The 23,234-nt window shown below is 45.1% G+C and overlaps 1 protein-coding gene across 1 annotated transcript in view; it reads right to left on the bottom strand.

The window, feature by feature from the left end:
• Positions 1–23,234, bottom strand: part of LOC126335954 (uncharacterized) — a 107,706-nt gene that overhangs the window by 12,287 nt on the left and 72,185 nt on the right. Inside the window, exons 3-7 of the mRNA XM_049999431.1 lie at positions 15,274–15,531; positions 15,057–15,180; positions 7,334–7,578; positions 6,999–7,247; positions 6,782–6,905 (exon numbers count right to left, since the gene is read on the bottom strand). Of these exons, the coding sequence (XP_049855388.1) occupies positions 6,782–6,905; positions 6,999–7,247; positions 7,334–7,578; positions 15,057–15,180; positions 15,274–15,531 (1,000 nt within the window). The remainder of the gene's footprint in view (positions 1–6,781; positions 6,906–6,998; positions 7,248–7,333; positions 7,579–15,056; positions 15,181–15,273; positions 15,532–23,234) is intronic.

Below are 23,234 nucleotides of genomic sequence, written 5' to 3'. Positions count from 1 at the left end.
CGCGAAAAGCCGCACGGAACTTCCGACACTATCTACTACGTCATTTATATATATTGTGAAAAGCAATGGTCCCATAACACTCCCCTATGGCACGCCAGAGGTTAGTCTAACGTCTGTGGACGTCTCTCCATTGAGAATAACATGCTGTATTCTGTTTGCTAAGAACTCTTCAATCCAGCCACGCACCTGGTCTGATATTCCGTAGCCTCTTACTTTGTTTATCGGGCGACAGTGCGGAACTGTATCGAACGCCTTCCGGAAGTCAAAGAAAATGGCATCTACCTGGGAGCCTGTATCTAATATTTTATGGGTCTCATGAACAAATTAAGAGAATTGGGTCTCACACGATCGCTGTTTCCGGAATCCATGTTGATTCCTACAGAGTAGATTCTGGGTTTCCAGAAAAGACATGATACGCGAGCAAATTATAGCCAACGGCACCCGGTCACCCATCCAAGTACTATTCGGGCCCTATGTTGCTTAACTTCGGTGATCGGACGAGAACCAGTGTATTCAACATGGTATGGCCCCATGGACAAAAATTATATTGATTAAGTAGGCCTCCTCCCTTGTACTAGGATAAGGTAGCGTTATATTCTTGCGGTAGTAGTTGCATTTAACCGTTGTACTTGGTTGGTTCCTAGTCGGGGAGTGACCATTCAACATCTTTCTAAGACATTTTCTGCTTTCGGTTCACGTAAGAGCTTGGTTAATGTCAATGTGCCCGCATTTGTCTCTAAGCAGTTCAGAAGAATTTGTTTTCAAAATGGCATTCAGCATGTTAAAACTATTCCTTATTATCCCCAGGGATCGTCTGAAGAGAGGATTAATAGAAACCTTAAATCGTAATTTATCATCTTCTATGAAAAGGCCGAGAATAAGTGAGACATTTCCGTCCCGTGGCTTATTTTGCGTTTAACACCGCTCAGCGTGAAGCTATAAAGTCAACCAAGATTCTTTGATGTTGTCTTATCCTATTAACTCGCCCTTGCTCAGTTTATGATTTCTTGGTGAAATTTTGCCTGACAAGATCGAATTGGACATTACAGAAAGTTACTGGAGTAAAGCTAGGAAGAACCTTGACTTAGCCCATCGAAGGCAGCATCTTCGATATCGCCACAGCAGGTACCCATGTAATGTTAAAACTGGTGGTAATGTATATGTAACTTTGCCACAGACCAAAGATGACAGGTAGAACTTTGTGATAAACTGAGCCCTCACTTCGTGAGCCCTTGTTGGGTTTTTCAGTTATTGAGCCCAGTCAGTTCACTAGTGTATAAACTTAGGATTGGTAAGTTATCTAGGATACATGTTAGCCAGGTTAAGGAAAGTAGTGAGTTTTAGCCCTAAACCGCACTAGTGTGCAACATAGGAGCTTTGGTGGGGGCAGATAAGCCGTGGTGGCTTTTTCGCAATGTATCCATATCACTCTTCTTATGATCTTTGACTAACATGTTGCCATTGGGGCGCAGCGCCCTCTAGTGTGGCGGCTCAGGCTGTGGTGGCAAGTTTGGAGGACAATATGAGCTGAGGAACGCAACTGTAACAAGCTTTCTGTGGGGCCTCTTCCTTGTGATCTTAGCTGTTAGCAGGCGACCAATATAGGGGTCATGTTACCCCATGTAAGATATCAAGTACCGACGTGGCTCATGATGTGATTTATCAGAAGGGTGCTGAGCTGTCAAGGCAGTTTTGATTGTCATTTTAGCCTATCTTCCTTCTGTTTGTTGGGTATGGACGCCCATGTATCCATGATATTCAAAGGAAAATGTGATTGCAAGATCTGGTATACATTTTAGACTGATTCATTGACTGATGTCTTAACCTTATGTAGCTGTGGTGCCAACGAATCTTTAGCCACTGCAAACTGCCGTATTTCAGAAGAAAGCTTATTCTGAAGATTGGCCGTGTGCATTAGTACACACATCAAAAAATTTTTACATCACCGCGATCCCCAGAGTTCCGGCACCTGTACAGAAAATTGGAATAGAGTTGAACATAAACATCATTTCCGCCCTTTTGATTGCTCATGAAACCTACACATTGCATGTTCTATCACCATACAGTGATACCTTCAGAGGTGGTGGTCCGGACTGCTGTACACACTGGCACCTCTAAGACACAGTAGCACGTCCTCTTGCACTGATGCAAGAGGACATGGCATGCTATCCATAAGTTCATCAAGGAGCTGTTGGTCCGGAATGTCTCACCCCTCAACAGCGATTCGGCGTAGATCCCTCAGATTGGTTGGTGGGTCACATCGTAGATAAACAGCCCTTTTCAATATATCCAAGGCATGTTCGATAGGGTTCATGTCTGGAGAACATGCTGGACACTCTAGTCGAGTGATGTTGTTATCCTGAAGGAAGTCATTCACAAGATGTGCACGATGGGGATGCGAATTGTCGAGTGCCTCTCCAGTATGCTGCCGATATGGTTGTACTGTCGGTCAGAAGATGGCATTCACTTATCGTACAGCCGTTACAGTGCCTTCCATGACCACCAGCGGCGTACGTCGGTCTCACATATTGCCACCTCAAAACAGCAGGGAACCTCCACCTTGCTGCACTCGCTGGACAGTGTGTCTAAGGTGTTCAAATGGTTCAAATGGCTCTGAGGACTATGGGACTAACATCTGAGGTCATAAGTCCCCTAGAACTTAGAACTACTTCAACTTAACTAACCTAAGCACATCACACACATCCATGCCCGGGGCAGGATTCGAACCTGCGACCGTAGCAGCCACGCGGTTCCGGACTGAAGCGCCTAGAACCGCATGGCCACCGCGGCCGGCCTAAGGCGTTCAGCCTGACCGGATTGCCTCCAAACACGTCTCTGACGGATGTCTAGTTGAAGGCATATACGGCACTCATCGGTGAAGAGAACGTGATACCAATACTGAGTGGTCCATTCGGTATGTTGATGGGCCCATCTGTACTGCGGTGCATGGTGTCATGGTTGCAAAGACGGACCTCGCCATGGACGTCGGTAGAGAAGTTGAGCATCATGCAGTCTATTGTACACACTGTGAGTCGTAACACGGCGTCCTGTGGCCGCACGAAAAGAATTATTCAACAAGGTGGCGTTGCTATCAGCGTTCCTCCGAGCCATAATCCGTAGATAGCGGTCATCCCTTGCAGTAGTAGCCCTTGGGCGGCTGAGCGAGGCTTGTCATCGACAGTTCCTATCTCCTGTACCTCCTCTCTGTCCGAACAACATCGCTTTGGCTCACTCCGAGACGCCTGGACACTTCCCTTGTTGAGAGCACAAAGTTACAATGCGGACCCGATTGAACCACGGTATTGACCGTCTAGGCATGGTTTAACTACAGACAACACAAGTCGCATACGTCCTTCTTGATGGAATGACTGGAATTGATCGGCTGTCGGACCCCCTCCGTCTAATAGGCGCTGCTTTTGCATGGCTGTTTTCGTGTTTTGGCAGGTTTAGTGACATCTCTGAACAGTCAAAGAGACCGTGTCTGTGATACAATACCCACAGTCAACGTCTGTCTTCAGGAGTTCTGGGGACTGGGGTTATACGAAACTTTTTTTGATGTGTGTATATGAGTTACCTGTTCTTGTCCACCGCCCCTTAATTCTTCTGATTTTTAAAGTTAATGATTGGTCACGTAATTTTCAACTGGAGGTGCCATGAAATGTTTAGTATTACCAGTTACCACGCACGATTAACTAATCACGTCAGAATGTGTGTCTGTTTTGCTAATTTATTGGCCTGTTTATAATTTGCTTCTATTGTTCTGGTTTCATTGAATCTAACGTTAGAGGTCTATGCTGTCTAAAAAAATTATAAAGTGCGTCTGTTCTACTCAAGTCGCTCAGGTAAATTTTAATCTGTTTCAGGACGCACTTCTCTCCAAGCTGTTATGGATTAATGTGTGTACTGATAAGCTTTGAATGTCATGCGAGTTCCTTGTGGTTGTTTTAATGGCTTGCTAGAAAGCAACGTTTCTCACATTGCTACCATATTGCAGAAATTATTTTTTTAAAAATATTTGTTACTGGCTTTCTAAATCTTTTGTCAACTAATTAAAAAACAGTTAAGTAGTCATGGTTTTGCATAAGAGTTCAGATTAATTAATTCTACCCTAAGAGTTATCTACTTGATGCACGGGTGTTTGTTGGAATTCTGTCTAATGAAAATTATTTGTGCTTCATGAAACTGTTGTTAATGATCTCTTGTACGCCATTACTGGTATATGTTGCCCAGGATTGGACCCTAGTTATTCACATCCCGCCGGCTTGCCTAGTTGGTTGTTTACGTTATCTGGAGTGCATACACTCGGCAGCTCTCGCTGCTGTATGTCTGTCTGCGCTATTTTCTCCAACCGCAGCTCCACTGTTTGATGTTCCTGTTCAAGTTAAAGTTTATACTTGGAATAATTCTGAATCATTATCCTTAGCTTCAGCAAATTTTGATGTGCCTTGGGATCCCAACATATAACTTAAACTGTTATAAATTAATTATTCGTTTCTTATTGGAAAACCTGTTAAATCTTCAATTAATGTGTGTTTCTGAGTTTAAAATTAAAGTTATCTTGCCTAGATATTGATGTTAAATTGTTTTTTCATTGTTTTAAGTACGTTTTTAGGTTTTTAATCAGTCAAGTTGAAATCATGTTTTATTCTCGGCATTTGGTAATTAATGCCATTCTGATCTCTTTTGGTATTGTTTAGATTTACGTCTGCCTTTATTACGGCTTTACCCTTATTACATTCTGTGTCTTGTGTAGTCCGTACCTTGCCTTAAAGAATATTAAGTCATCTTGGGTTGTAGTTAACTTTAAATTTTCTGTAAACTATTTAATCTGATATTGAATTGTAAATGAGAGTCTCATTGCTCGGCATTTTAATTAATTAAAAATCTAAATAAAAACTTAACTGGTTGACTGGAACAACGTAAAATAAATTTGTTTTCCACTAGTGAACGAAGTATTTAAATAAAATATGGCATTTCAGTCTTCGAACGCTATTCTTTATTTTCAATTACCGGTTTCGGGCTCGCTGCCCATCTTCAGATCATATATTGTAGTTACAGAGTAACTTGTCCGGAGAAGTCTGAAACGCCATATTTTATTTAATGAACGATCGCAGAATTCCCATTGAGACAATCATGTCCAGTTTTGAAGTATTTAACACCACTACTGGTCGAGCCCTTCCCGGTTTCCCTTCCTGGCTGAATTATGAGGCAATAATTACCTGCATTTCAATTGTAAAAATGCACTTCAGTTTCAAGGACTGGTGTCAAGACCTGGCTCTCGTGTTAAAGACGCATTACGTCAAAAGTGTGTGTGAGTGCGATATGTGAAAGTAAGACGTCATGGATAACATTGTGAAATAAGTTGAATAGGTATGAAAATGTAAGAAGGGGTGCGGGAGCCATTCGAAATTTTCACCTGGGGTGAAAAAATCCCTGGAGAAAGCCCTGTTTGAGGGTGACCTTCAGTCCAGATATCCGTCCAGTGCAGTGTAACTCAGGGTGCGGGGCAAAATGTAAAGAAGATGCACATTTCTGAAGATAGAAATAAATTAATATTTTTTCAGTAGTTGTGTTTGAATATTCATCCTTCTCGTAAGGAGTATCCTCTCCAGAAGCGTTACCCATTTTGTAAAGGATGGCAGTATATCATATAAAAGTAATGCTTTCATTTCTCGGGTCCCAACATCCAATATTGTTGCTTTGATAGAAATCCTTTGTTATGCAAATTTAGCTTACAGAAAAGGGGAAAGGCAGCAACATACTTTGTTACTGAACAACTAATCTGGGGCATGGTCACCCAATTCCAGTTGTAGGTTGCCTATCTTACAGCTTTCGAGGGCAACAATTGTGTGATGTTCAGTATGTCACATACTTATCGACCAAATTTAAAAATTTGAACTGCCGTCATAATACACTCATTAAGAGAGCTAAACTTGTTTTAAGGCTTTAACAGAATAAGCCAAGTACTACAGTTAGGAACTGTGTATATATCTGTAGGCAGAACAAGTCACTCTGCGTACAAACTGACGAGGGTCCCCATACCAGGGGAACAGATGGGGTCAACCGTCCCCTCTAGCTTTCAGGGAAAGGTAAACATTTAGTGTAGTCAGATGTTTTTCTTTCGAGAAAATGGTTCACAAGTCGGTAATACGTAGGTTTTTACTAATTTCGGAACTGGAACATTTTTTATGGCTAATTACAAGTCGCCATTTGTCTTCCAAAGTATTAAGCATATTGCAACACTGCTTACCCCCATGTATTACTCCCCCCCCCCCCCCCCCCCCATCAAACTATCGTATTACTTATGCTTAACGTCGAATACTTAACACATTTCCTCATTTCGAAACTTATGAGACGTTTGAAGCTGTTTTACACACGGGAATTCGACTCTTCAAAGAGTCCAGGGTTTAATGGTACCTAATTAAGACAGCAGTGAAGCTAGGTCAGTAATAATACCACAGCAGCATGTTGACACTATGTTTTTTCATTGTATTTAATGAATTCTTACAGTGAAATAAGAACATGACTAGAGTATTTTTTTATTCAGCAGTTCACAGAAACAAGGATGTAAAACTATGAAATTAACTCAAACAGAAACCAGGGTACTTTAGTACGATTTAAATCTACCAAGTGGGTTTTGCTGTTACAGTACTAATTACGTACTTAATTAGATCACACCCTATATTCACAATGGATTTCTTTCAGACATGTTATAAATATAGAACAGCGTTGATGGTGTTATCAGTCGCTGTAGTTGGAGTATTCTTTCCACACTACGCACTAGATGGCAGGCCGATCATAGCATGGAATAACCGAAGTAGTTCGTCCACGTCGACACCGTTGTCTAGTAAGTGCAGCTTCAGTTCTCGGTACTCCGGCACTGCCAGTAAGTTCAGCACGATTTGCTGCAAAAGGCAAACAAAGGCAAATAGTTAGTTTTTGTGGGGATGGAACACGCGAATGTCTACCAGCAAATAAGACTTTTGATAGCAACTCACCATAAACTCAGGAGCTCTCATCCTGTCGTACATCTCCTTGAATTCTGGACTGGTCTGGAGCTTCTCCTGGCAAAGTGCTTCAAGCTCCTTCTCTGGAAGGATGGCTATGATATCGTCGACCATACTAGACAGGCTTCGACACTGCTTCGTGTCAGAAGGCGGTGTTAGCTCCGGAATGCCAATTAAATTGTGTACCCAGTTGATGTAGTAGTAGACATCCAACCCCGAGTCGTACATATAGTCCAAAAACTGCAAAGGAAGACATTACTGGATAACTGTGCTTGGACTGAAGCTTATGCTGTTCTTGATGCTTACACAGGTTGCAATGTACTCACATCAATGTACTCTGGAATTTCCTCGAGGGCAAGAAGTGTCTCCTTGAAATCCTCAGACTTGACGAAGGCGACGACTGCCTGCAGCTCAGTGTCATTGGCCAGGTGATCCTGTACAATGGCACGGACTTGGTCCATAGGAATGAGGTCAAAGAAGTCTTGGAAGTCATCCTCTAGGGTCCGTTCGTCTCTCGTAATCACTTTGGCTGCAGGTGCACTATCGATTAGTCCTTCCATTTTATCAGAACCTGTCACAGGAAATCAAGGTATTTTGTTCACAGCTAACATTAAAATGTTACACAACCAGCAAACGTTCTCGGAGGACAGTGATGCATGCGCATGCTTTACATCTTCCAGTTCTGACCATATATCTACATCTACATCTACATCTACATCTACATCCGAACTCCGCAAGCCACCTGACGGTGTGTGGCCGAGGGTACCCTGAGTACCTCTATCGGTTCTCCCTTCTATTCCAGTCTCGTATTGTTCGTGGAAAGAAGGATTGTCGGTATGCTTCTGTGTGGGCTCTAATCTCTCTGATTTTATCCTCATGGTCTCTTCGCGACATATACGTAGGAGGGAGCAATATACTGCTTGACTCTCCGGTGAAGGTATGTTCTCGATTCTTTAACAAAAGCCCGTACCGCACTCCTGCAGAGTCTTCCACTGGAGTTCATCTATCATCTCCGTAACGCTTTCGCGATTACTAAATGATCCTGTAACGAAGCGCGCTGCTCTCCGTTGGATCTTCTCTCTCTCTTCTATCAACTCTATCTGGTACGGATCCCACACTGCTGAGCAGTATTCAAGCAGTGGGCGAACAAGCGTACTGTAACCTACTTCCTTTGTTTTCGGATGGCATCTGCTTTACCGACGATCAACTTTATATGATCATTCCATTTTAAATCACTCCTAATGCGTACTCCCAGATAATTTATGGAATTAACTACTTCCAGTTGCTGACCTGCTATTTTGTAGCTAAATGATAAGGGATCTATCTTTCTATGTACTCGCAGCACATTGCACTTGTCTAAATTGAGATTCAATTGCCATTCCCTGCACCATGCGTCAATTCGTTAAAGATCCTCCTGCATTTCAGTACAATTTGCCATTGTTACAACCTCTCGATACACCACAGCATCATCTGCAAAAAGCCTCAGTGAACTTCCGATGTCATCCACCAGGTCATTTATGTATATTGTGAATAGCAACGGTCCTATGACACTCCCCTGCGGCACACCTGAAATCACTCTTACTTCGGAAGACTTCTCTCCATTGAGAATGACATGCTGCGTTCTGTTATCTAGGAACTCCTCAACCCAATCACACAATTGGTCTTATAGTGCATATGCTGTTACTTTTTTCATTAAACGACTGCGGGGAACTGTATCGAACGCCTTGCAGAAGTCAAGAAACACGGCATCTACCTGTGAACCCGTGCCTATGGCCCTCTGAGTCTCGTGGACGAATAGCGTGAGCTGGGTTTCACACGACCGTCTTTTTCGAAACCCATGCTGATTCCTACAGAGTAGACTTCTAGTCTCCAGAAAAGTCATTATACTCGAACATAATACGTGTTCCAAAATTCTACAACTGATCGACGTTATAGAGATATAGGTCTATAGTTCTGCACATCTGTTCGACGTCCCTTCTTGAAAACGGGGATGACCTGTGCCCTTTTCCAATCCTTTGGAACCCTACGCTCTTCTAGAGACCTACGGTACACCGCTGCAAGAAGGAGGGCAAGTTCCTTCGCGTACTCTGTGTAAAATCGAACTGCTATCCCATCAGGTCGAGCGGCCTTTCCTCTTTTGAGCGTTTTTAATTGTTTCTCTATCCCTCTGTCGTCTATTTCGATATCTACCATTTTGTCATCTGTGCGAGAATCTAGAAAAGGAACTACAGTGCAGTCTTCCTCTGTGAAACAGCTTTGGAAAACGACATTTAGTATTTCGGCCTTTAGTCTGTCATCCTCTGTTTCAGTACCATTTTGGTCACAGAGTGTCTGGACATTTTGTTTTGATCCACCTACCGCTTTGACATAAGACCAAAATTTCTTAGGATTTTCTGCCAAGTCAGTACATAGAACTTTACTTTCGAATTCATTGAACGCCTCTCGCATAGCCCTCCTCACACTACATTGCGCTTCGCGTAATTTTTGTTTGTCCACTGATCCTCAACACTATATGTACTTGAGACAAAACTTTTGCGTTGAGCCGTCAGGTACTCTGTAATCTGCTTTTCTTTTCACTTTTGCTAAACAGAAAAATCTTCCTACTTTTTTTAATATTTCTACACTCCTAGAAATGGAAAAAAGAACACATTGACACCGGTGTGTCAGACCCACCGTACTTGCTCCGGACACTGCGAGAGGGCTGTACAAGCAATGATCACACGCACGGCACAGCGGACACACCAGGAACCGCGATGTTGGCCGCCGAATGGCGCTAGCTGCGCAGCATTTGTGCACCGCCGCCGTCAGTGTCAGCCAGTTTGCCGTGGCATACGGAGCTCCATCGCAGTCTTTAACACTGGTAGCATGCCGCGACAGCGTGGACGTGAACCGTATGTGCAGTTGGCGGACTTTGAGCGAGGGCGTATAGTGGGCATGCGGGAGGCCGGGTGGACGTACCGCCGAATTGCTCAACCCGTGGGGCGTGAGGTCTCCACAGTACATCGATGTTGTCGCCAGTGGTCGGCGGAAGGTGCACGTGCCCGTCGACCTGGGACCGGACCGCAGCGACGCACGGATGCACGCCAAGACCGTAGGATCCTACGCAGTGCCGTGGGAGACCGCACCGCCACTTCTCAGCAAATTAGGGACACTGTTGCCCCTGGGGTATCGGCGAGGACCATTCGCAACCGTCTCCATGAAGCTGGGCTACGGTCCCGCACACCGTTAGGCCGTCTTCCGCTCACGCCCCAACATCGTGCAGCCCGCCTCCAGTGGTGTCGCGACAGGCGTGAATGGAGGGACGAATGGAGACGTGTCGTCTTCAGCGATGAGAGTCGCTTCTGCCTTGGTGCCAATGATGGTCGTATGCGTGTTTGGCGCCGTGCAGGTGAGCGCCACAATCAGGACTGCATACGACCGATGCACACAGGGCCAACACCCGTCATCATGGTGTGGGGAGCGATCTCCTACACTGGCCGTACACCTCTGGTGATCGTCGAGGGGACACTGAATAGTGCACGGTACATCCAAACCGTCATCGGACCCATCGTTCTACCATTCCTAGACCGGCAAGGGAACTTGCTGTTCCAACAGGACAATGCACGTCCACATGTATCCCGTGCCACCCAACGTGCTCTAGAAGGTGTAAGTCAACTACCCTGGCCAGCAAGATCTCCGGATCTGTCCCCCATTGAACATGTTTGGGACTGGATGAAGCGTCGTCTCACGCGGTCTGCACGTCCAGCACGAACGCTGGTCCAACTGAGGCGCCAGGTGGAAATGGCATGGCAAGCCGTTCCACAGGACTACATCCAGCATCTCTACGATCGTCTCCATGGGAGAATAGCAGCCTGCATTGCTGCGAAAGGTGGATATACACTGTACTAGTGCCGACATTGTGCATGCTCTGTTGCCTGTGTCTATGTGCCTGTGGTTCTGTCAGTGTGATCATCTGATGTATCTGACCCCAGGAATGTGTCAATAAAGTTTCCCCTTCCTGGGACAATGAATTCACGGTGTTCTTATTTCAATTTCCAGGAGTGTATTTACGGCTGAAATCATCGATGCCGTAACCGCTTTATGATCGCTGATTCCCTGTCCTGCGTTAACTGTTTCAAATAGGTATATACTTGTGTTACTAACACTGTGTTAGGAGTAATACACTGTCGGCCACCGAAAATGCAAATGCAGTATCCGAATAACGTAAAATTGCAACATGCACTAGAGGCGACAAAGGATTCACATGATTATCATTTCAGCACAGGCACTCTTTACGGGCGCCAATAGCGTCACCTGGAAGCGCCATATAAAGGGGGAACAGACGGCTGTGTGGATGTATTGGAATTTTATAGTTCTTCCATGCCGTTAGTTTGCGTATGTAGCTTCAATATGCCTCACTAAAGACAGCAAGCATCTTTCGAGCACGTTTCAGAGTTCGATAGAGGAAGAATAACTGCCTATAGGCATTGCATTCGACAGACATACTCTTGGGAAGAACGTGCAGAACAGACGAATAGACGGTACTGCATGAGAAATGATAATGGGAATTGTGACCGACACAAACACAAGCATAAGACTCAGAGGAGTCTGAGATGAAGACATTCGTCAAACAAATAATAGCACTGGAAGAACTGGTCAGACAGTGGAGAGCAACAAAAGAGGAAATTTAAATACCAAAGGCGCACATTTATCTTAGGTAGGGCCTATCTACATAGAAAAATATGTAAAGGTCCGTTTTTTCAAAATCGCGTATTTCGGAAAGTTCTTCATCGATTGCTTGGAAATTTTCACACAACGTTGCATTCGATTACGCATGCGTTTTTATAAACCATTTTAAATATATGTTAAAAATAAATAAATATGTAACATACTGTATAAAAGGGAAACGTTATTACCAAAAAATATCAAAAAGTTCTGAGTTGTGCGACAAAAACGTAAGTTGGTAGGCCTGTTCTATTCAGATTTCGTGCCAGTGCACAAGAGTGGCGCTACTAACGTCACTATGAGCATGCAAATCAGGTTTGTTTTAAATACAAGCTGTAACTGTTGTAAGCGTTATTTAGCTCTTACATTGGACGTGGTGAGTTAACATTGGTCAAGAATACCTGTAGGACGACAAAGACGCCGTTATCGACATCTCACTGAGTACGGACAAGGTCGTGTAACATGACTACAAGAAACTGGATGTTCCTTCTGCGATACTGCAGAAAGACTTAGCCGGTATGTAGCCTCTGTGCATGATAGCTGGCAGCGGCGATCACGATAGTGTACGGCTGCAATAAGACTGGGCTCTGGACGGCCATGTGGGGCCACTGAAAGGTAAGGCCATCGTGTTCAGCATATGGCTCTGGCACATCGCACTACGTCTGTAGCAGCGATCTGAGCAACAGTTGGCGCAATAGTGACGCCAGGAATTGCTACAAATCAGTCACTTAATGGACATCTGCAAGCAGGAGGCTCTGCAGTGTGCATTCCGCTGACTCCAAACCACCGCCATTTGCAGCTTCACTGGTGTCATTCGAGAGCTCATTTGAGGCCAAGGTGGAGGGAGGTCTGTGCTGTTTCCTGATGAAAGCTCGTTCTGCGTCGATGCCATCGATGTGTTGGTTAAAAGGAGGCCAGTTGAAGGCAGTTATGGCATGGGGTGCGATTTAGTATAACAGCAGGAGCACTCTCGTGGTTATCCTGTGCATCCTGGCTGAAAATTCGTGCGTCAGTCTGGAGACACCACTTGTTGTGCTGCCATTCATGAACAGAATTCCAGGGTGTTTACCAACAGGATAACGCTCACCCACGTACCGCTGTTGTAACTCAATAGGCTTTACAAAATCTCGACATATTGCCTAGGCCAGCTCGGTCACCAGATCTGTCTCCAGTTGAGGACACATAGGACATCAACGGACGACAATGCCAGCTCATCCATAACCAGCATTAACCATTCGTGTATTGACCGACCAAGTGCAACAGGCATGGGGCTCCATTCCACAAACTGACATCTGGGGCTTGTGCTATATAATGCATGCACGTTTGCATGCTTGCATTCAACACTCTGGCGGTTATACCGGTTATTAATGTATCAACATTTCACATCTGCAATGGCTTATCTCGCGCGTGCATTAACCTATGATCTCGTAATGTTAATCACTGAAATACGTTACCTAGACAAATGTATTACCGAAATTCCATTACTCTAATTACTTGTAGGTACTCGGATTTTTTCACGTCTTTGTATATAATAGTGAAACACTGTTAGCGAACAGGAAGTTGTATTTAAGGTTTACCGGCTTCTGAAAGGAATTCTACAACAGAATCTGAATATGCAAAACAATAAATAAGACTGAAGGTCAGAGAGAGGGGGAAGCGGAGAGGATATGGACTGAGGGATGGGAGAAAATTGAATAGAAAGTGGAAAGGAGGTGATCGACAGAGAGAGGGAGCAGGAGAAGATGGAGAGAGATGAGGGAAGAGGAGAAAGATATGGACAGAGAGATGGAGAGAGAAGGTGACAGAAGGAGAGAAGGATAAGGAGGAGGAGATGGACAAAGAGAGGTGGAGAAGGAGATGACAGAGACAAGGGAGAGGAGGAGGTTAGGACGTATATCCAATTCCCACACATATTAGAAACGTGTGCTTTCTGTTTTCTGTTTTTCCATTTAACTAGACTGAGCCATGGCAACGTCTGTCTGGAAACAGCTGGTATACAATAATAATAATATATCTGCAGACGCAAAATCAGACAAGGTAAAGGTGGGGAATGCAGTACCATATGCGGCTGAGACGATAACACTACAATGCGTTCGAATATGTGTGCGATTTTATACACCTGCTAAAGTGCCACATATAATATATTTATATGTACTAATTACAGGGGAAATCAATAAAAAAATTAAATGTTCATTTGTACAAAATCGTTAATCTCCGAAAGTTGTTCGTCGATTGTTTTTTGGCGCTCGAGTAGCTGTATAAAAACACCCGCGAATTCGAATGCAACGTCGTGTCAATATTTTAAAGGAATCGATGAATAACTTTCATAAATTTTAGGTTTTTAACAAAAAAACTTGAGATTTTTGCTAAAAACGTATTCCCTTTAATATGTGACATATATTTAGACACACCATATGGCACTCCAGCAGGTAGGTAACCGATTAAAAACTTTCTGAAATTTACGGTTTTGAACATACTAACGTTTACATTTTTGGTTATGTACATTACATAAACGAACATTTACATCTATATACGGACAATAGAAAACTACTGAGGAAGAAAGAGATGATGAGAGATGGATGTGAAGACGTAGTGAAGAACTGTACTGTAGAAATCAAACTGAAAAGGTCAAAATTTTTGGGACTTGAGATCATGATTAATGTGGATAGGACGACCAATACAGTATATAAAACGAAGGTGACTGGGTGTTGTGTGCCGTCCTTAGGTTAGTTAGGTTTAAGTAGTTTTCAGTTCTAGGGGACTCATGACCACAGATGTTAAGTCCCATAGTGCTCAGAGCCATTTGAACCATTTTTTGAAGCCATAAAACGTAGGGTAGGACAAGAGGAAATAAGGGAAAAATGGGTTTTTGAACTAAGGGAATTGGTCGTAATTTGGGATCAAGGTGGAATAGAAGGAGAATTGAAAAAGCAAATACACCATGACTAACATGCTAGAGATCAACGAAATATGAATATAGAGGAAAAGGATAAAAGTTACCAGTGCAACATACAAGAGAAAAGGATACTGAAGGTCTAGGAAGAAGAACACGAGAAAAGAAGCGAAAGGATGAAGATGTTCTCGAAGGAGAAGAAGAAAGAGTAATCCATGAGGAGATCCTGTGATCCTATAAATGTTGTAACGAAAGAAGAGGAAGAAAGATTGCCTTATGACAGAGCAGCAAAATTGCTAAATTATTTTGTAAGATTTCAATATAGAACTAATCTATGCTACGTGCAACAGTTTCTAAATGTTGTGTTTAGGTTTTGCCTACAAAGACAATTCAGCTGGATTTCCGAAGGCCTGGTCAGTTTGCAGTGTCGAACATTCTGGTCTTGTACGTACCTGATGGCAAGCCGATCATTGCGTGGAATAACCGCAGCAGCTGGTCCACGTCGACGCCATTGTCCAGTAGATGCTGCTTCAGTTCTCGATACTCTGGCACTGCCAGCAAGTTCATCACGATTTGCTGCAAAGGACACAGAATGAAGAAAGGTCAGCTTTAATGAAGGTGCAACAGAAGAATGCCTACCAAAGAATAAGATTTTTGGCAGTAGCTCACCATAAACTCAGGGGATCTCATCCTGTCGTACATCTCCTTGAATTCTGGACTGGTCTGGAGCTTCTCCTGGCAAAGTGCTTCAAGCTCCTCCTCTGGAAGGATGGCTATGATATCGTCGACCATAGTAGCCAGGCTTCGAGACTGCGTAGATCGTGTCGCATCAAAGGGTGGTGTTAACTGAGGTATGCCAATTAAATCGTGCACCCAGTTGATATAGTAGTAGACGTCGAGGCCAGACTCATACATGTAATTGAGAAACTGCAACAGAAGATTACTGATTACCATGGAGGGTGAACGTGCGTTCTTTTATCAACTATAGATCATAAAGTTATAATTACCGCCGCGGAAAAATATAGATACGAGGGGGGGCCCAAAAGAAACCAGATTGTTGTCATAAAAAGTTACTGATGAATCTTTTTACAAAATTACTTCAGTCACATTCAAAATACTCTCCATTACATGTGAAGCACTTGTCAAGTATCTTTTCCCACTGTTGGAAGCATGTTTGGAACTTTTCAAGTTTGATATTGTCCAGTGCCCTTTGTGAAGCTGTTTTGTACCGCCTCCACATCGTCATAACGCCCCCCTTTTAGCGTTTTTTTCATTCGTGGAAATAGGAAAATGTCGCACGGGGCTAGGTCCGGCGAATACGGAGCGTGGGGAACGACAGACCACCTCTGAGATGCCAAATGGTTGGTCACTCGTAAGGCCGTGTGTGCTGGAGCGTTGGCGTGATGCAGAAACCAGTCACCTGATCGCCAAAGTTCCGGGCGTTTCCTCCTCACATCCTCTCGCAGACGCCCTAAAACATCCAAGTAAAGGTGCTGGTTAACAGTCTGGCCAGGGGGTACGAATTCCCGATGCACAATTCCACAAACATCAAAAAAGACAATGATCATAGTCTTCACATTTGACCTCACTTGCCTTGCTTTTTTCGGTCTGGGAGAGTTGGGAGTCCTCCACTGCCTTGACGCTTGCTTGGTTTCTGGGCCATACCCGTAACACCAACTCTCATCCCCTGTAATGACTTTGTTCAAGAAGTTTGGATCAGGTGCAGTCTCTGTTTTCAAGTCCTGACACACATTCATGCGGATGGTTTTTTGCTCCTGTGTGAGAAGGCATGGAACAAATTTAGCAGCAACATGTCTCATGTGCAAATCCTCACTCAAAATCCGCTGGCACGAGCTCCAACTGATTCCTGTCTCTGCTGAAATTTGGTCGGTCGTTTGGAGACGATTCTCGTTGATCTTTTGGCTGAGCTCCTCATTTCGCGATGTTGAAGGACGTCCAGAACGAGCTTGGTCTTCAACACACATCTCACCACGTTTAAAGCGCCCAAACCACTCGAAAACCTATGTGCGGCTCATAGCGTCCTCCTGGAAAGCATTTGGTGTGTCTCCGTTGTAGTTTTTTAAGCAGGAAACAAAGTTTCACACACACTCTTTGTTCTTTTAAAGTTGCCGTAACGACTTCACTGAGGTAACCCACCAACAGTCAGAGAAACACAATACCACACTTGCGCGCTCAACTCTATACTGACGCTGTCTGCACAGCTGTTTCATGAAGGTCTCTACTAACACCATCTAGCGTGAGAACCCTGCACTACGTCTACGAGTAGCAGCGCCCTCGGAGTCCGGTTTCTTTTGGGTCCCCCATCGTACATTACTTTTTTTTATGTTAGCTGCAATTTGCAGTCGTGGTACCCACTGAAATGTCTGTACCAGTAACGAGAGTAAAAAAAATGGCGCAGCTCACTGATACAACGAAGTATCGCGCAGTGATTCGTTTCCAGTATTTGAAGCACAACAACGCTGCAACAATCCATGTTGAGTTGGTGGAAGTGTACGGCAACACCGCATTATCAAACACAGTCGAGTCACGTTAATATGACCACCTATCGAAAACCTGAACAACCACCTTTTGCAGCGTGTACGACAGGAATGTGGAGCCATGGAAACTCAAACCATGGTCAGTGTGGTAGGTTTCACGTTGAGGATCAATGGCGCAAACAGCCCTGTCGAGGTGCTCCCACATGTTCTCGACTGGACTGAAATCCGACTAGTTTGGTGCCAGGGGATTACGCTAAACTCATCCTGGTGCTCTTCAAACATACACTGTGAGCTGTGGGACACGTTGCATTGTCCAGCTGCTAGATGCCACCGTGCCGAACAGAAACAAATTGCATGCAGGATGGACGTAGTTTCAACGACAAATACATACTTGTGCTGATCCATTGCCACGAAAACATTTACCGGACCGTAACGCTCCCTGCTCTGGCCTGGATTCTTCCCACGATGGTTGCAGGCTCATGAACGCCAAAGGCCATCTGCCCAATGGAGCGTAAAACGTGATTCAGCTGAAAACGCCACCTGCTATCGTCCAGCGGACGTCCAGTTGCGGTATTGGTAGCAAATTCTAGACTTTGACGCCGATGAACAGCAGTCAGCTTGGGTGCAAGGACCACAACCGTGGTTGTCCTGTCATCTATAGCGTCCCCAGTGAAATAATAAGAAAAGACTTAAAAAACGGTATTTATAAAGAAGAGACATTTAAAAATTGAATAATATGCATTTTTCTCATGTATCCCTATCGTAATAATTTCTCTGTATAAGTTTCGAGGGGAAAGAAATACACTCCTGGAAATTGAAATAAGAACACCGTGAATTCATTGTCCCAGGAAGGGGAAACTTTATTGACACATTCCTGGGGTCAGATACATCAGATGATCACACTGACAGAACCACAGGCACATAGACACAGGCAACAGAGCATGCACAATGTCGGCACTAGTACAGTGTATATCCACCTTTCGCAGCAATGCAGGCTGCTATTCTCCCATGGAGACGATCGTAGAGATGCTGGATGTAGTCCTGTGGAACGGCTTGCCATGCCATTTCCACCTGGCGCCTCAGTTGGACCAGCGTTCGTGCTGGACGTGCAGTCCGCGTGAGACGACGCTTCATCCAGACCCAAACATGCTCAATGGGGGACATATCCGGAGATCTTGCTGGCCAGGGTAGTTGACTTACACCTTCTAGAGCACGTTGGGTGGCACAGGATACATCCGGACCTGCGTTGTCCTGTTGGAACAGCAAGTTCCCTTGCCGGTCTAGGAATGGTAGAACGATGGGTTCGATGACGGTTTGGATGTACCGTGCACTATTCAGTGTCCCCTCGACGATCACCAGAGGTGTACGGCCAGTGTAGGAGATCGCTCCCCACACCATGATGCCGGGTGTTGGCCCTGTGTGCCTCGGTCGTATGCAGTCCTGATTGTGGCGCTCACTTGCACGGCGCCAAACACGCATACGACCATCATTGGCACCAAGGCAGAAGCGACTCTCATCGCTGAAGACGACACGTCTCCATTCGTCCCTCCATTCACGCCTGTCGCGACACCACTGGAGGCGGGCTGCACGATGTTGGGGCGTGAGCGGAAGACGGCCTAACGGTGTGCGGGACCGTAGCCCAGCTTCATGGAGACGGTTGCGAATGGTCCTCGCCGATACCCCAGGGGCAACAGTGTCCCTAATTTGCTGGGAAGTGGCGGTGCGGTCCCCTACGGCACTGCGTAAGATCCTACGGTCTTGGCGTGCATCTGTGCGTCGCTGCGGTCCGGTCCCAGGTCGACGGGCACGTGCACCTTCCGCCGACCACTGGCGACAACATCGACGTACTGTGGAGACCTCACGCCCCACTTGTTTAGCAATTCGGCGGTACGTCCACCCGGCCTCCCGCATTCCCACTATACGCACTCGCTCAAAGTCCGTCAACTGCACATACGGTTCACGTCCACGCTGTCGCGGCATGCTACCTGTGTAAAGACTGCGATGGAGCTCCGTATGCCACGGCAAACTGGCTGGCACTGACGGCGGCGATGCACAAATGCTGCGCAGCTAGCGCCATTCGACGGCCAACACCGCGGTTCCTGGTGTGTCCGCTGTGCCGTGCGTGTGATCATTGCTTGTACAGATCTCTCGCAGTGTCCGGAGCAAGTATGGTGAGTCTGGCACACCGGTGTCAATGTGTTCTTTCTTCCATTTCCAGGAGTGTATAACAAAATGATCTAAAGAGACGACAAGATACGCTCTTTTGTTAATTTTTGAGTCGTATTCACTTCTCTTGTCTTGGTTGCGTGTAGACGGACATCTGGCGAGTGCTGGCAAATGTAAGCATATTTGTACTAATTAAGCAGATAATATATTGATTTAATATCATTGTTCACTTTTAATTTGTAAGAGGTGATCTCTATTTCATGTCCGCCTTCCTTGAATTAACTTGCATTCGAGTAATTTGCAGTGCGACAATCGCAGCGGCCGATGCAGCCAACGACGCCATTACGTGGCGATATTAAATTATAAAAATTAGCGGAAGCGAAAAACTCGCGCGGCATTAACATAATATACATTTTTCTCCACAACCGCCCGACGTTGCAGAAAATACGTAGCTTTAAGATTCTTATATTCAGTACAACAGCCGAGAGCCAGAGCCAGGACTCCGACTACAAGGCAATGCTTAACGGAGGTAAGAAAAAATACTCTCGCGCGTGTGTGGGCCGCAATTGTAATTAATAACTAAAGATCTTTTGCTTTAAAGTGAGCTGACTAGCCGAGGAAATTGATATGAAAAGTTTATTCCATTGTTCAACTTAAATGCTCATGTTTTAAGATTCAGCGAGTCTAACGTTCATTAACGTAACATAATTTATACTGAAGATTAATACCGTTAAAAAAGAGAACTTCACAAAAGCATTTAATTGTAAATCAAAATAAAATGAAATTTTATTAAGGCCCACCACGTAAGTGGGCAACGATCAACATAATAATAATATATTAAATTACGACGGCAGACGGACGCGAGACATCTATGGCCTGCGGTGTACCACAGTTGCCTCAGGGCCTCTTTTGGATAGCGCTATTTTGCCATAAACGGCATACTTTAACGACGGTGGCACTCGACAATTTATAAACTTAGCCGTTCTGGAACTGCTTCCACTCTTGGCCCGAAAGACAATACTAATGTCCCTATGGACGTCACATAAACCGCTCCGTTTGTGCGTTACAACAACCAGTGCCCTGTTTTCCACTTCCTTCTGACATGCTTTATGTACCATCCGCTGCTAGTGTTGCCAACTGCCGTCTGTGAGTGGTATTGCCCGTTGTCGTCGAACATAGGTGGTGGTCACACCAATGCGACTCAGCCGTTTATTATGAGCTCGTTAGGTGGCACAGACGCTTGCAGTGTGGTCGTACAAGTTTGAATATCGAAGGACGAAGCAGACGACCTCTCTGTGCATAATTTGGAACGCAAGAGAAGAGAAGGCTCTAATGGTCGAAGACAATCGAGGCGATAATGGAAAAAAATGAAGATCAGTCGTGGCTCAGGCCTCAACATTTCGAACATGAGCAATATGGTCACCCTGTGGGTTTAGCGATTGCCCATACCCTATCAACAAGATCATCGAACGAAGGCGGCACCTGAAATGTTGCAACTATTTTGGCCAATCAAGATGCCCTCTTCAGCCGCCTCTCCTGAACGACTGCTGTGTATATCGGTGTCATCCCGAGACGAAGGTGTTCAGCCTAAAAAGGCAAAGAACCATCGCCAAAGTTATGCTGAGCATCTTTTGGGATTGCCGCGTGGGATTAGCCGAGCGATTTAAGGCGCTGCAGTTATGGACTGTGCGGCTGGTCCCGGCGGAGGTTCGAGTCCTCCCTCGGGTATGGGTGTGTGTGGTTGTCCTTAGGATAATTTAGGTTAAGTAGTGTGTAAGCTTAGGGACTGATGACCTTAGCAGTTAAGTCCCGTAAGATTTCACACACATTTGAACTCTTTTGGGATTACCATCGTGTGGTGGCAACAGATTGTGCTGATAAGGTGGATACCGCCACAGGACCATGTAAGCGAAACTTCCTAACGATGTTACTGTTGCCAACACGAAGCATCGCAGGAAATTGTCAAATACTGTGCTTTTATTCATCACCACGCCTCAGGTCATTTTGCATAGAATTCAGTCACACCTGCTGTTTCTCTATGCTACCGAATTTTGTCTCGTCAACCCCCTCGCCATATCCACGTATTCTCCTTACATCGCACATGGCACTCAGTGACGTCTTTCTCCGTCCTCAGATGAGGAAAAAAATGCCTACCACGCATTTTTAGAACTATGCCGAGGGGGTTATCACGTTCGAACGTTTCCCGAACAGCCAAACTGCAAACCTCTGCAACCAACTTCTGCGCCACGTTATCCATTGTTGGAAAGAATGTTTTGCATTGAAGGTTAAATACATGCTCCAATCATATTAATGTGACCGCTGGCTACGTCCGAGTCAACGTGCAGTAACCGCCGAGCGGTTGTGGGGGCTACAGTCTGGAACCGCGCCACCGCTATGGTCGAAGGTTTGAATCCTGCCTCGGGCATGGATATGTGTGATGTCCTTAGGTTAGTTAGGTTTAAGTAGTTCTAAGTTCTAGGGGACTGATGACCTCAGAAGTTAAGTCTCATAGTGCTCAGAGCCGTTTTTTGCAGTAACCTTTCACAGACAGCAGATGGCAGCACTAGCAGTGTAGGGTACGCAAAGAGTGTCCGAGAGACGCGGAAAACAGCGCAGTCGTGCTTGTGATGCGGAAACTGAGCGATTTTTCTGACGTCCGAAAGGGCATGATCATTGGCACTCGGGCCAAGAGTGGAAGCATTTCCGCAACGTTTAAGTCTATGAACTATTTGTGTGCTGCCATTGTTAAAGCATACCACGCATGGTACGGTGGCGCTATCCAAAACCGGCCCCGAAGCATCTGTAGTGCACTAAAAGGGCAATAGGTGACATGGGTGAACGACAGCTGCAGAATTGTGTACTGGTGAATAGACGTGCAACTGTTGAACAGCTGACTGCCCAAAAGAACCAAGGGACTACAACAGTGTCTCCTAACGACCGTTCAGTGAACATTGCTGCGTATGGTCCTCTGCGGAAGGCACCTTTGTCACACACCCGTGCTGACTACTGTTACGTTGGCGACGAAGACTGGAATTTGCACGCCCGTACCGCAACTGAACGTCCACCGTGTGGCAATAGTTGGCCTTTTCAGATGAATAATGCCTTGTGCTCCATTGGCGTGAAATACGTGAAAGCAAACACACAGCAACAATCGTCGAAAGGGTCCACGCTGGAGAACGGAGCGTCATGGTGAAAGGAATGTTTTCGTGGCATTCCCTGGGTGATCTCGTCATTTTGGAAGGCACCAAGGATCAATAGATGTACGCATCTATTCTCGGGGACAGTGTCCACCGCACATGCATTTTGTTTTCCCGCGGCACAGTGGCATTTACCAACAGAACAATGCAACGTGTTACACAGCTTTCAGTGTACGTGTGTGGTTCGAAGAGCAGCGACAAGAGCTTACACCATATTCCCCTGGCCAGCAAACCCCAAAATTTGAACCTAGCCGAGAATCTGTGGGACAATCTATTGGGCTGCTTGTGCCACGGATCTTCAGCCGAGAATGTAGCTTAGCTGACCACGCACTGGGGTCCACATGGTTCCAAATCCCTGTCGGTACCTTCCAGAACATCGTTGGCTCATTTCCTGCTCTGCGCTTTGCTGCAAAAGGTGGCTATTCAGGCTTTTCACAGGTGGTCACATTGAAACTTCTTTATTTAAGTAAAGTCTCTACTTAAATTGCTGAATGTCTCAGACCCACAATAATATCCTAGTGCAGCGCAATCTGACTGCTCAAAAAAAAAAAAAAAAAAAAACTGACTTCAAATAATTAATTCAAAAGAATGGCCCTGACTAACAATAAATCCTAACAATAACTTATACATTTCATTAAGCATTCACCCCACAAAAATCTTCATTACGCGAACTACTGCAATACAGCGAGCGTCAATACTGCCAGCTAAATAAAAAATTCTAACTACTAAAGCCATTAATTACTAATAGGCATGTGGTTAGCAAAGGAAA

Source organism: Schistocerca gregaria, chromosome 2 (assembly GCF_023897955.1).
Source record: "Schistocerca gregaria isolate iqSchGreg1 chromosome 2, iqSchGreg1.2, whole genome shotgun sequence".
NCBI lineage: Eukaryota > Metazoa > Arthropoda > Insecta > Orthoptera > Acrididae > Schistocerca > Schistocerca gregaria.
The sequence above is the reverse complement of the archived record's forward strand: the minus strand, read 5'-3'. Positions and strand labels throughout refer to the sequence as shown.